This window comes from Miscanthus floridulus, chromosome 8, assembly GCF_019320115.1.
Source record: "Miscanthus floridulus cultivar M001 chromosome 8, ASM1932011v1, whole genome shotgun sequence".
In the NCBI taxonomy this organism is placed as follows: domain Eukaryota; kingdom Viridiplantae; phylum Streptophyta; class Magnoliopsida; order Poales; family Poaceae; genus Miscanthus; species Miscanthus floridulus.
In genome coordinates, this window is record NC_089587.1 from 20,776,597 (window position 1) to 20,787,138 (window position 10,542).

Below are 10,542 nucleotides of genomic sequence, written 5' to 3' on the forward strand. Positions count from 1 at the left end.
TTTAGTGTTAATTTATTACTAGATATATCCTAACCTGTCAAAATATTAAAAAAATTATGATGTATTTTTTAACATAAGTGTTATTAATTACCTCATAAATTTTGAAATTAAAAACCAACTGAAACGTAGGGAAACAGAAAAACAAATATTATTAAGAGATAAATTGGACAAATTGAAATACTTGAGAAAGTAAACTGAACCAAATGTTAGTTTGGGGCTATCTAAACATAGACTAAACTAGTAATAATTTGGACTTTTCCAACAAACAGCCTGTTCGCTTGCTCCTATCTGGCTTATAAGCCATGGCTTATAAGCCATGGCTTATCAGCCAACGAACAGTATTTTTCTCTCACACCAAACCAGCCAACAGTACTTTCAGCCATGGCTTATAAGCCAAATCAGCCCAAACGAACAGGGCGAAAAAAGAAAATACTGTCAGTAGTATCCAAACATGAATTCGTGCAGGGTAAATTTTTTCTGATCTGTATTTATGTGCAGGTTAATGATATCTATTTAAGGAACATTATGTTACAGCACATTTGAGGATGTAAGAGGGTAACACAGAGAGCAAGAAGGAAAACATGTGGGAGTACAATGGAAGCCACCAAGAAAGGATCAGTGCAGAAAGGTCAGGGACAAGAGGGCCACGATGCCGGCCCACAATGAGGCCATTCCCCGCGTTGGAGCTGAACGCCGAGGAGGTGTTGTCAGCCGCCCCTGGCGCCGGCGCGTCAGCGGCGATCACAGCTTTAACCGGAGGCAGTGGCGGGTCCACGACGTCAGTAGGTTGGAGCAACGGTGACGGCGCTCCCGCCGGAGCCAACATCCCGGGGGCTGCCAGGTTGACCAGAGCGCCAGGTTGTGCAGGCAGGATCGAGAAGCTCAGGTTCAGCTTCATGTCACTGCATGGACTCCCTGCAGTTCATACATAGTAATGGTTGAAAGCTTTTTGTCTGAAAACAAAAGACATACGTATTTGGTAATAGCTGCATCATCTGAGATTTTTCGTGAGAAATGTCCAGTGTTTCATAGCTGGCTGTCAGGCTATATCAGATACTCACTGAAGTAGGAAGATGCAGTGGCAGGGTAGTCCGTGACGATCCCATCGGCCACCACCGAAAAAGCGTAGGTAGCGACCTCGATCGTCGGGTCAGCGAAGAAGTCGAAGCCAAGGTTCATGAACTCGTTCTTGAGCACGCCGACAAACACGGTGAGGTTGGCGGCCTGTAGGCTGCCGACCGTGTCGGTGAAGTGCGTCATGAAGTAGCCGGTGATCTGCGCCACCGAGTTCCGGTGGATCCTCACCGTGTCCGCGAACCTCTTTATGTCCTCCACCGACGGCTTGGAGGCGCCGCTGATCTTGGCCTCGATGTTGAGCACCCTCCTGAACGTCGTGAACTTCTTGAACGCCGCGAGCACCGAGGAGTCGTCGGACTGGATGAACACCTGCTGCTTGGTCTCCTTGTCGTAGCCCGCCTTGGTCAGCGCGCTAGACACCGCCTCCACCATGCCGATCCCTCTCTTGGCGAGGTATGAAGCATGCTGCATGTGTGCATCGGCCACAAGAATGCTTGATCGATATTTTTTTGTGTGTGAAACAGACAGGACCGAAAGAAACAACCCCCTAACGTAGGACGAACTGAATGCTTATTTCTTACCTCTATTTCGATCAGTATACCGGTGATGTTGCTGGCCTTGGCCAAGTCTAAGAATTGGGGCAAAGTCATCAACTTGCCGGCATTCTTCGCTAGAGGATTTCTTTGCAGGCCTGCCTGAGCAAACGGAGAGATGAGGGCGGCTGCTCAGATCAAGAGGGGGGGAATGGTTGTCAGTGCATGAGCAAATATGACATGACATTGTAGGGGAAAAATTAAAACTATGAACAAGCAAACAGATGTTCTTCACATACGCTTCAAGGTTGCGATCTCACTCCATGACAGATCGAACGAGAAAATGCCAGACTTATTCTGGATCTCATGGACAGTGGAGGCTTTGGACGCGAAAGCGGTGGCCGCCGTCGTGGAGCTGGAGATATCAGCAGAGTGCATGCAGAAGGCCGTTCCATCTTTTGACATCTGAACCGTGCAATCGATGATGTCAGCGGCATCTTTGATCGCCTCCTGGTAGGCAAGATCTGTGCTGCCAGCGAACATGCCGCTCGCGCCGTTGTGGGTGATGATCAGCGGCCTGCTTTTTCCAGGAGGTGGTAGAGGATTGCCCTTGGAATGAGCCATGCAAGCTGAAAAAAAGCAAAAACCCTTGAGACTTTAAAAGGAGGAAAACTGGAAAAGATGGTAAGCTGCTACGGAGTAGCACATAATGTGCAGGTTTCTATCATGATGGACAACAGTTTTAGCTCCTTCCAGTTTCAACATTGAATAGTTCTTACCAACAGCTCCTGATGCGGTGACCGGGAAGTCCGTGAGCACACCGTCGACAGAGAAGTCTGGATTGTCTATGAACTGCAGGTACTCTGCAGTGGGATCATAGCTGTAGTTGTAACTCAAGACGATATCATTGGCAAATCCGGATGCATACACTTCCAGTCCGAGGGCATGAGCATCTTTGACCAAACTGGTGGACGATGGCGCCAAGTACTGATCCTTTTCCACTGGCCAGATGTATGTCTTGGGCACAAGAATCCCAGCTGCGAATTCCTTGATGGCTTTTAGATCTTTCAGAAGTTCCCCATATGTTTTCTTGGTTGAAGGCTCCTCAATGTTTTCATTGAGCAACCGGAAGATGAGCTTTGTCTTGGCTTTCTTGAGCTTCCCACCCAAGCTTTTCAAGAATTCAACCTCCGGTGAGGAGATGTAAGAGAGAGTATCTTTTGGTAGTTCTAATATATAATCTTCGCTACTTAATTTGTGCTCCAAAAAGAATGAATTGTACTGCAGAAGTGAACAAGTCGCGTTACAAGTTAGATGCATAACATGTTGAAATAAGAAGAGGGAAGGCTCGTGAATTGACTGGAATCACATTTACCTGTACATTAAGCCATATTTGAGGGGGGTGGAGTTCAACAACTTCATCAAGCGTGTACATACGCTGGGAGCCATCAAATGTGCTTGGGCGCGAAAAGATGTTCTGGATCACTGAGGGATTACCAAAGCAAAGCATGTCAAGCCAGTACAATTCTGACAGGAAGAAACTAATACTTCAAAATGGTTAGTTCCATCTTAATCCCCCCTCTTTTTTTTTGGCAAAACGTCATCCATATGGAGCAGAAGTAATCAGAGGGTTCTTTTCTGCTTACATGTGATATTCTGCGCCAGCTGGTCTGCAGTGAAATCTAGAGAGAACCAGCCATGGACATCTTCTCCGTGCAGCTTGTATGTCCTTTCCATCTTGGGGAAGATCTCAGAGACAGTCGTCGAGTTATCAAGGGTCAACCCTGTTTTGCAGAAGCCTATGCGGTCGCTTGACAATTGTAGATCACATAACAGAACGACATCAGGCAAGGAGGCAGTCAAGGCAAACTGGTAGGCAAACTGGCTCGAGTCAGGAAACAAGCCAGAGAATCCTCCTCGACCTATGACTTGAGGGGGACCACCTGTAAGATGATAGCAATAGCATTAGCAGCTAAGCGACGTGGCACTGCAATTGTAGAAACAGAACACTTGAAACTTGATAAGTGACAGAGTAGACATTGCAGTAGAAAAATCAGCAAATCTCTGTGGCAAATGCTGATTGATTGAATCCTGATAAGTAAACAACAAGAAAAAAAGAAATATACCGCTCAGAGTCTGCCATTTTGGCCCTGCTGGAGGTTTCGAAGCAGCATTGGCTCCATGAAGCAGTAAGAGGATCAAAAACATGTGAGGATAGCTTGCTCCCATTTGGTCAGGAGGAGCACCCTACATTACAGCGCAATTTTGTGAGCTCCTGAAAAACGCAGTAACAAGTAATCTGCTACTCTCTCTTTTGAGAGGAAAGAGAGTCATCAGGTACTTCAGGAATCCAGACAATAACTGGAAACAAAGAACATGCATTCATAAACAAAAAATGTAAGCAGTGGAAAAGAATTAAAAAAAAGATCGGAGAAGTCTACTAACGTTCAATGAACATGATTAATTGGTTAAGGGGAGCGGCGACCTTGCACCACACATGAAATTTCAGACAAATCCAAGCAAAAGTTGAAACGCAAAGATTTCAGGAAACATACCTCACATGAAACTCCAAGAAGAAAATTGAGAGAAGCTGTTCTCCGGCCCCACCGAGGCTAAGGTCCGCAGGCACCCTATATCAGATTGTGGAGAGGAGACAAAGGAGGAGGTTTCCAGACAAAGAAAAACCTCCTAAAATTAGATGGCTCCTGAATGATGGCCACCATTCAGCAGCAGGCTTAATTTAGAGCTCCAACTCACAAAAATAACTTGTTACATATGCTCCTTTTCCCAAAGGGGAAAATGAGAGGCGTGATACTTCACGTACTGCATCCATCTGCCTGTTTTCATTGGGGGACAATTTTTGACGCTTGAAGCACAACTAGTCATTGCTTTTACTGTGTAACCGATCACACATGTCCTTGTAACAGCAGCCTTCTTAAATGGTTGTTGAACACATCAGGCATTAAGAACAGCTCAGCTCCCACATTTTTTAAGACTTTTTTGTAACAGCCCTCTTATGAAAGAAAGCATATGGCAGTTTTTCCTGTCTGTAAATTTCACAAATTTCTACAAAATGCTGCAAAGCATAGTGATTAAAAAAATAAGTTCAACAGCATAGTATTGATCACCTAAGCCAATAATCACACACGAAATATTAACACGGTGAACTTATTGGAATTTATAGCATACATCCATATATTACAACTGAACATACACTTGAAACAGAGTCCTAATTTTACACTCAGGTCCCAATTGCATTTGCCCTATTTCCTGGCAGCATTTAAGATCTTCAAGTTAGACACCGTTGAGAGTAATCACAATTTTGCGAGGGCTGGCATGGTCACGGTGTTCGCACAGCCATATGCCCTGAAACAGAACCCAAATAAGATTTGGCAATTTGAATACATGCAGTTTGTTATACTATTCAGATGGCTCCTAAAGCTCACACCCGTTTGCCAGGTGTTACCTAATCATGGTATTACCAATGCAAATTGAGATACATGAACTAAGCTTGAATATCAGATATTCAATTGTGAGAAGGGATATATATTTCCCTCACCTGCCAAGTGCCCATATTGAGACGTCCATCAGTTATAGGAATCCTGCATAGAGCAAGATGCAAACAGTTAAAAACTTCTACACAGTAGAAGAATAACATAATGGAGGGAGGAAATAGGGAGTGAGGAACCGAACCACGTACGTTAGGGCACAACCGAACATAGAAGATTTAATATGTGCTGGCATGTCATCAGGTCCTGTAATTAGAACAGAACTCTCACTGTATTATCACAAAGAAAGCGGTACAGTTTTCATAACCAATGACCCATATGAGTAGTTTATGAATACACTACCCAAAAGTTCAGTGAATTTTTGCAAAAATTAACACCATTGAGACTTAACTAACCTTCCATAGTGTGTTTCCAAGGAGCATTGTGGCCCTGAAAATGATGACATAAGGAAGCAGCATTTTAATTGTACCATTTAAAAGAGAAGAGAAAAATCTAGGCCACTGACCTCTGGAACAATTCTGTTAAGAAAAGTCTCAGTGTCAGCCTGCACATCAGAGTCATAGTTCTCGTTGATGGTCAGCGATGCGCTTGTGTGCTGCACTGCAAAACGAAAATAATTCATTAACACTAAAATGCAAGGAACAGTTCTTATCTACATGCTTGTCAGCTCATGAATATGCATTTCAATGGTGACAAAAAAAAGGCCACGACTTTTACTCCAAATTAGGCAAACTGCTTGTGCAGTTGCACGGCTACATTGAATTATTTCTTTTTCAGAACATGTTGAATCAATATTGAACTTCTGTGCTAGTACTAGCAATACCACAGATTCAATGAATGCTTCGGACATATATATAACATAGTTTTTTCTTTAACAGAATGGCAGGGGAGCCCCCTGCCTAATTTTTTCATTGATAAAAGGGTATATACATTTTACAAGGCCTTAGGCCCAAAGAGAAAAAAGAAAACAGAAAAAACTATTGGAAGCGGGCCTGGTGCAAGCGGTAGAGTTTTACCGCCTGTGACCAGAAGGTCCCGGGTTCGAGTCGCGGTCTCCTCGCATTGCACAGGCGAGGGTAAGGCTTGCCACTGACACCCTTCCCCAGACCCCGCACAGAGCAGAGCTCTCCGCACTGGGTACGCCCCTTTTTTAAAAAAAAAATATTGGAAATTCTCTACCCAAATAATAAGATCACCCTTTACACTTGGCTCCTCCCGAAAAGTAGCTTTCCAGCGATCTAGGGAGACACTTCCATTGTCAAATATGATGCTATTTCTATGCTTCCAGATTGACCAACAGGCTACTATCATGATTTCTTTAAAGATGGCTCTTCCAAAGGCATCCATGGCGTCAATGATCATGTCCAGTGACTGGAGGGACAAATTCCAGTGGATGTTTAGCAAATTGCAGCAAAGAAGGCTAAAAGGGCATTCAAAAGAGAGATGGAAGAGAGTTTCTTCACTGGAGGTATTGCACAGAACACAATTGTAGTCATCTAGATGCCTGTTCTTTCTTCTGAGAAAATTTCTTGTGTTCAGAGAAGCCAAAAGAAGAATTTCTATTTACTTCGAGCACTTGATCTCCAAAACCAAGAAGAAGCCATGGCACAGTTTCAGCTTACTACACAGAATTTCCATCCACTAAATGGCATCAACACGTGGCTTAAACATAATCAACAGTTCATAAGCCACACTAAGATCCCTGAAGTTCTGCTGGTTTGACCGAATAAGCCGAGTGATTTTTTACTAAAAGACGCCTCGAGGCTGCCAAATTTTGATACAGCGAGTGAAGTTCAGTTCAGTTCAGTAAATTTCCATCAATTCTATATTTCTATCCCTCACCCACCCTGTCAGATTTACATAAAACTATCTGTAATACTACAACTTAATAGCAACTTACGGCATGTAGGCATGTAAGCAAGAACGATCCAACATGGAAATGTCTAGAAACGCATGATAATAAGTAGGTATATGTGTCAACATACGGAAGAAGTGCGCCAGACCGCACTTGAACCCGGCCAGGTCGCCCTCGATCTCCCTCAGAATCTGCAGCAGCACCCGGAGGAACATAAGATAAGGGGATCTCAGTACCAAGGCCACGAAGTGCGAGTACGAGAAGCCGCGGGTGAGACTTGAGAGAGAGCGGATGGGACCTTGGGGGTGATGAGGTGGCAGCCCCGCCGATGTGTGGGGATAACGACGGTCTTCTGGGCCCACTTCGCGGCCATGGAGCGGGGCGCGATGAGGCAGGAGGCGGCGCTGGGACCAGGAGGACGGGACCGGGCTTCGCCCGTGCTGCGGCAGTGTTGGTTGTTGCCTGGTTGCCTGGTTGGGGGCGCTCGCGGCGGCACGGGAAGACGCGGCAAGAGCTTGAGGTGGCGACCGCCGAGGTGGGGGCGGCGTGGGCTTGTGGCTGCGAAGGAGCACTCCGATACGGATTCGCGGCCGTCAGATGGAAGGATGAACGGGCGCGTGGATCGCCTACTAAAGATAATATATACGAGTTATATGATTATTTTGGCTATCATATTCATCAAACCAAAATATTTTTTTTGCGATTAAAACCAAAATAAATTATTTGCTAATTCTATATAATATTATTAATTTATTGTGTTTATACAGCTGAGAGCATCTTCAAGAGCTCATCTGGTTTTTATATAAGGACATCTTTGTTTATTCGTTTTAACAAGAAGTTATTGAAAGTAGGATAAGAGCAATTCCAAGAAACTCTCTGGATCTTTTCTAATCATTAGGAATAGACATTTTAGTGAAAAAATGCCTTCCAGCAGCTTTTTTAATTGTTATTTGAACATAGCTATCTTTTATTTCGGATTTCTCGCTAGTCAAAGATAAAAAACGAGAATGGCTCCCAGAGTGCACACCAGGTATATAAAAAGTATTGGAGAGCATAAAGATATAGAAAACAATTTTATGCAAATGGCTCTCCAGATGATGATTTAGAGAGTGAGTTTTAAAAAGACTCGTGGAGATGCTCTAAAGTTTCTTCAATAAGTGTTATGAAGCATTTGAATAGCAGTGCAAATTCTAGCATGAGACTGGTTTTGACAAATGGGCTCGTTCGACTGGTTGAAAAACCAGTCGGATTTCACTGTGTGCGGATGAAAAATATTGTTCACTCTCTCACAAATTCCTCCAGATTCCTCCAAATTCCTCCCAGCGAACAGGGCCAAACAAAATTTCATGGACTGAGGAACTAACTGACGAGCCTGTTAGATGGAAAAAATCTCTCTATGTCCTAAGATCAGTCTAAGTGGATGTTCTACAAGAGTTTTATAGTCATTAAATAAACTGACATACCATAGTATAATTGAAGACACAGATGATAAAAAATTTATGGGATAAAATGAGTTTTAATGAGGATAAAACTTGTCTACTACCTCTGTCCCAAAAAAAATGTCGTAAGAGAGTTCGTGATGATCAAACATTCATAAATTCGACTAGATTTGTAAAAAGTATTAGCAACATTTATATCTTAAAATAAATATGTATTCAACGATTAATCTAATGATACTAATTATATACCATAAATATTAATATTTTCTTGTATGTATTAGGTCACGGTTAAAAATATTTGACTTCTGTAGAAGTGAGACTGATACTTTTGTGGGACAGAGAGTACAATGTTTTCAACACACAGGAGTTTTAGAAATTGTGACATAAAACTCCCATTAAGACTAGCTCAATGTTGATATCTTGGAAAGAGTGTACACCCATTTTTATGCAAAATGAAACACATCTGCATATTTTTTTATGCAAATGAAACACATCTGCGTATTTTTTTATGCAAAATGAAACACATCTGTGTATTTTCTTACTACTCCACCATCTTTGTCTACATGCACACACTAGTACAGAAATCTTAATGGAGGCAGGCAAAAATAATTAATGGAGGCGGGCATTGCAACCACCTTCGATTAAAGGCCACGGTTAATCTATGATTAACGGAGGCGGTTGCTTTGCCTGTCTCCGTAAATCAAAATAAAATAATAAAAAAGCCGAGCCCAACGCTAGCCCATACGAGCCTGACGTCGAGCCCGGCCTCGCCGCCGTTGTCCTGGATCCGCCACCACCAGAGCACCTGGAGGAGCGCAGGTGCACCTAGAGGAGCGCCGGATCTGGTGGAGGCCCTACATCCGCACCTAGAGGCGCCCACCACATCCCTCCATCGGATCCACCACGGATCAAGGCCGCCGCCTGCGCCCCTCCACCAGATCGAGCCCACGCGCGCTGCCACCACCGAGCCCGTTGAAAGCCCTAGCTTAATTTTGGATAATTGATGAAACATATGCACTAACCTTTGTCATGAGTTGTGAGATGAGCTAGGTTGGTGCAATCCAAGTGAGGAGCATGGTGGCACTCAAGAGATGGTGATGATCACATGAAATGATGAGATGACCACATGTGATGATGATCAAGTGCTCAACTTGGAAAAGAAGAAAGAGAAAAACAAAACCCTATGGAGATCAAGGCAAAGGTATAAATAGGGATTTTGTTTCGGTGATCAAGACACTATAGAGAGTGTGATTACATTTAGGAGTAGATGGCCGTACTATTAAGAAGGATTCTTAACTAGACAATTCGGTCATGTAGTGCCACTAGGTGTTGGACTTCATGCATTGTATTTAGGCCTAGTGCACGTTGGAGAGCAAGTGAAAACATTTATCGAAAATGTTTTGAGAAATGCTAACTTGGCTCTAACATGTTTTGAGAAAACACTTTGAGAGTTAGCGTTGCTTGCGGGGAGTAGTTCAAGTTGATGTCGATCTAATCGGCACAAAAGTTTGCAACTCGGTGAGCTAGTGGAGGTGCCTGGGTAGCACCGCCACCCCCCTGTCTGGTGGAACCGCCACCCCTAGGGCAGTGCCCACCTAGGCTCGACAGAGAAGGGCCGAGAGTGGCCGGTTTGGGGTGGTCACCGGACATGCCGATGTACACCGCCTCGGGTGCGGCGGTGCACCGCCTGGTCACTACCACTAGGGTGTCCGGTGCCATAGCCGTTTTCCTCTAGAGACGGGCGCAAGCGAGGGAGGTCAGCGCCATGGTGATGGCGGTGCACCGCCCTATTTTTCTAGAGAGGGTCGATTTCAGGAACATGGCTGGGATGGTCACCGCTACCCCTAGGGCGATGCCACCAGCCATGCCATGTCCAGTGACCAACGCCTAGTTTTCTAGCCATTGGAAAGTGACCGTTGGGGCATCGCCACCCCAGGGGCGGTGTGCCACCGCCGTGTCTTGTGCCCCCTCACAGACAGCTCCAAGGGGTACAATGGCTCTATTTGCTTGTGTGGCTATAAATAGAGGGTGTGGCCGGCCTTGGCCAGCCTCTTAGCACCTCTTACACTTGTGCACACCCTTTGGAAGCTGAGCAACACACTCCACTCACTTGTTCACTTGATTTCATC

General features: G+C 44.6%; 2 protein-coding genes across 2 annotated transcripts; both read right to left on the reverse strand.

Annotated features, from left to right (window-relative positions):
• Window positions 1-357: 357 nt before the first annotated feature.
• LOC136475927 (glycerophosphodiester phosphodiesterase GDPDL7-like) lies at window positions 358-4,553 on the reverse strand. Its single transcript, XM_066473588.1, has 9 exons — window positions 4,166-4,553; window positions 3,737-3,857; window positions 3,257-3,553; window positions 2,986-3,095; window positions 2,390-2,891; window positions 1,910-2,239; window positions 1,659-1,798; window positions 1,062-1,542; window positions 358-915 (listed from the first exon to the last, which is right to left on the reverse strand). Exons 2-9 carry the CDS (start codon window positions 3,837-3,839, stop codon window positions 524-526), a joined length of 2,355 nt encoding a protein of 784 aa, XP_066329685.1. The 5' UTR covers window positions 3,840-3,857; window positions 4,166-4,553; the 3' UTR covers window positions 358-523.
• Window positions 4,554-4,730: 177 nt separating this feature from the next.
• Window positions 4,731-7,572, reverse strand: LOC136475928 (uncharacterized). The gene is made up of 7 exons (XM_066473589.1): window positions 7,273-7,572; window positions 7,105-7,165; window positions 5,625-5,719; window positions 5,515-5,548; window positions 5,311-5,365; window positions 5,170-5,212; window positions 4,731-4,976 (listed from the first exon to the last, which is right to left on the reverse strand). Exons 1-7 carry the CDS (start codon window positions 7,345-7,347, stop codon window positions 4,905-4,907), a joined length of 435 nt encoding a protein of 144 aa, XP_066329686.1. The 5' UTR covers window positions 7,348-7,572; the 3' UTR covers window positions 4,731-4,904.
• Between the last annotated feature and the right edge of the window lie 2,970 nt (window positions 7,573-10,542).

Excerpts from the sequence above, each read along its gene's own strand:
- LOC136475927 (XM_066473588.1), bottom strand. The coding sequence starts at position 3,839 with ATGGGAGCAAGCTATCCTCACATGTTTTTGATCCTCTTACTGCTTCAT. Across the intron at positions 3,096-3,256 it reads GCTGGCGCAGAATATCACAT|TGATCCAGAACATCTTTTCG; the intron begins GTAAGCAGAAAA and ends GTAATCCCTCAG. Across the intron at positions 1,799-1,909 it reads TGAGATCGCAACCTTGAAGC|CCGCCCTCATCTCTCCGTTT; the intron begins GTATGTGAAGAA and ends TGATCTGAGCAG.
- LOC136475928 (XM_066473589.1), bottom strand. The coding sequence starts at position 7,347 with ATGGCCGCGAAGTGGGCCCAGAAGACCGTCGTTATCCCCACACATCGG. Across the intron at positions 5,720-7,104 it reads CGGTCTGGCGCACTTCTTCC|TGCAGCACACAAGCGCATCG; the intron begins GTATGTTGACAC and ends TTCGTTTTGCAG. Across the intron at positions 5,366-5,514 it reads TTGGAAACACACTATGGAAG|GACCTGATGACATGCCAGCA; the intron begins GTTAGTTAAGTC and ends TTCTAATTACAG.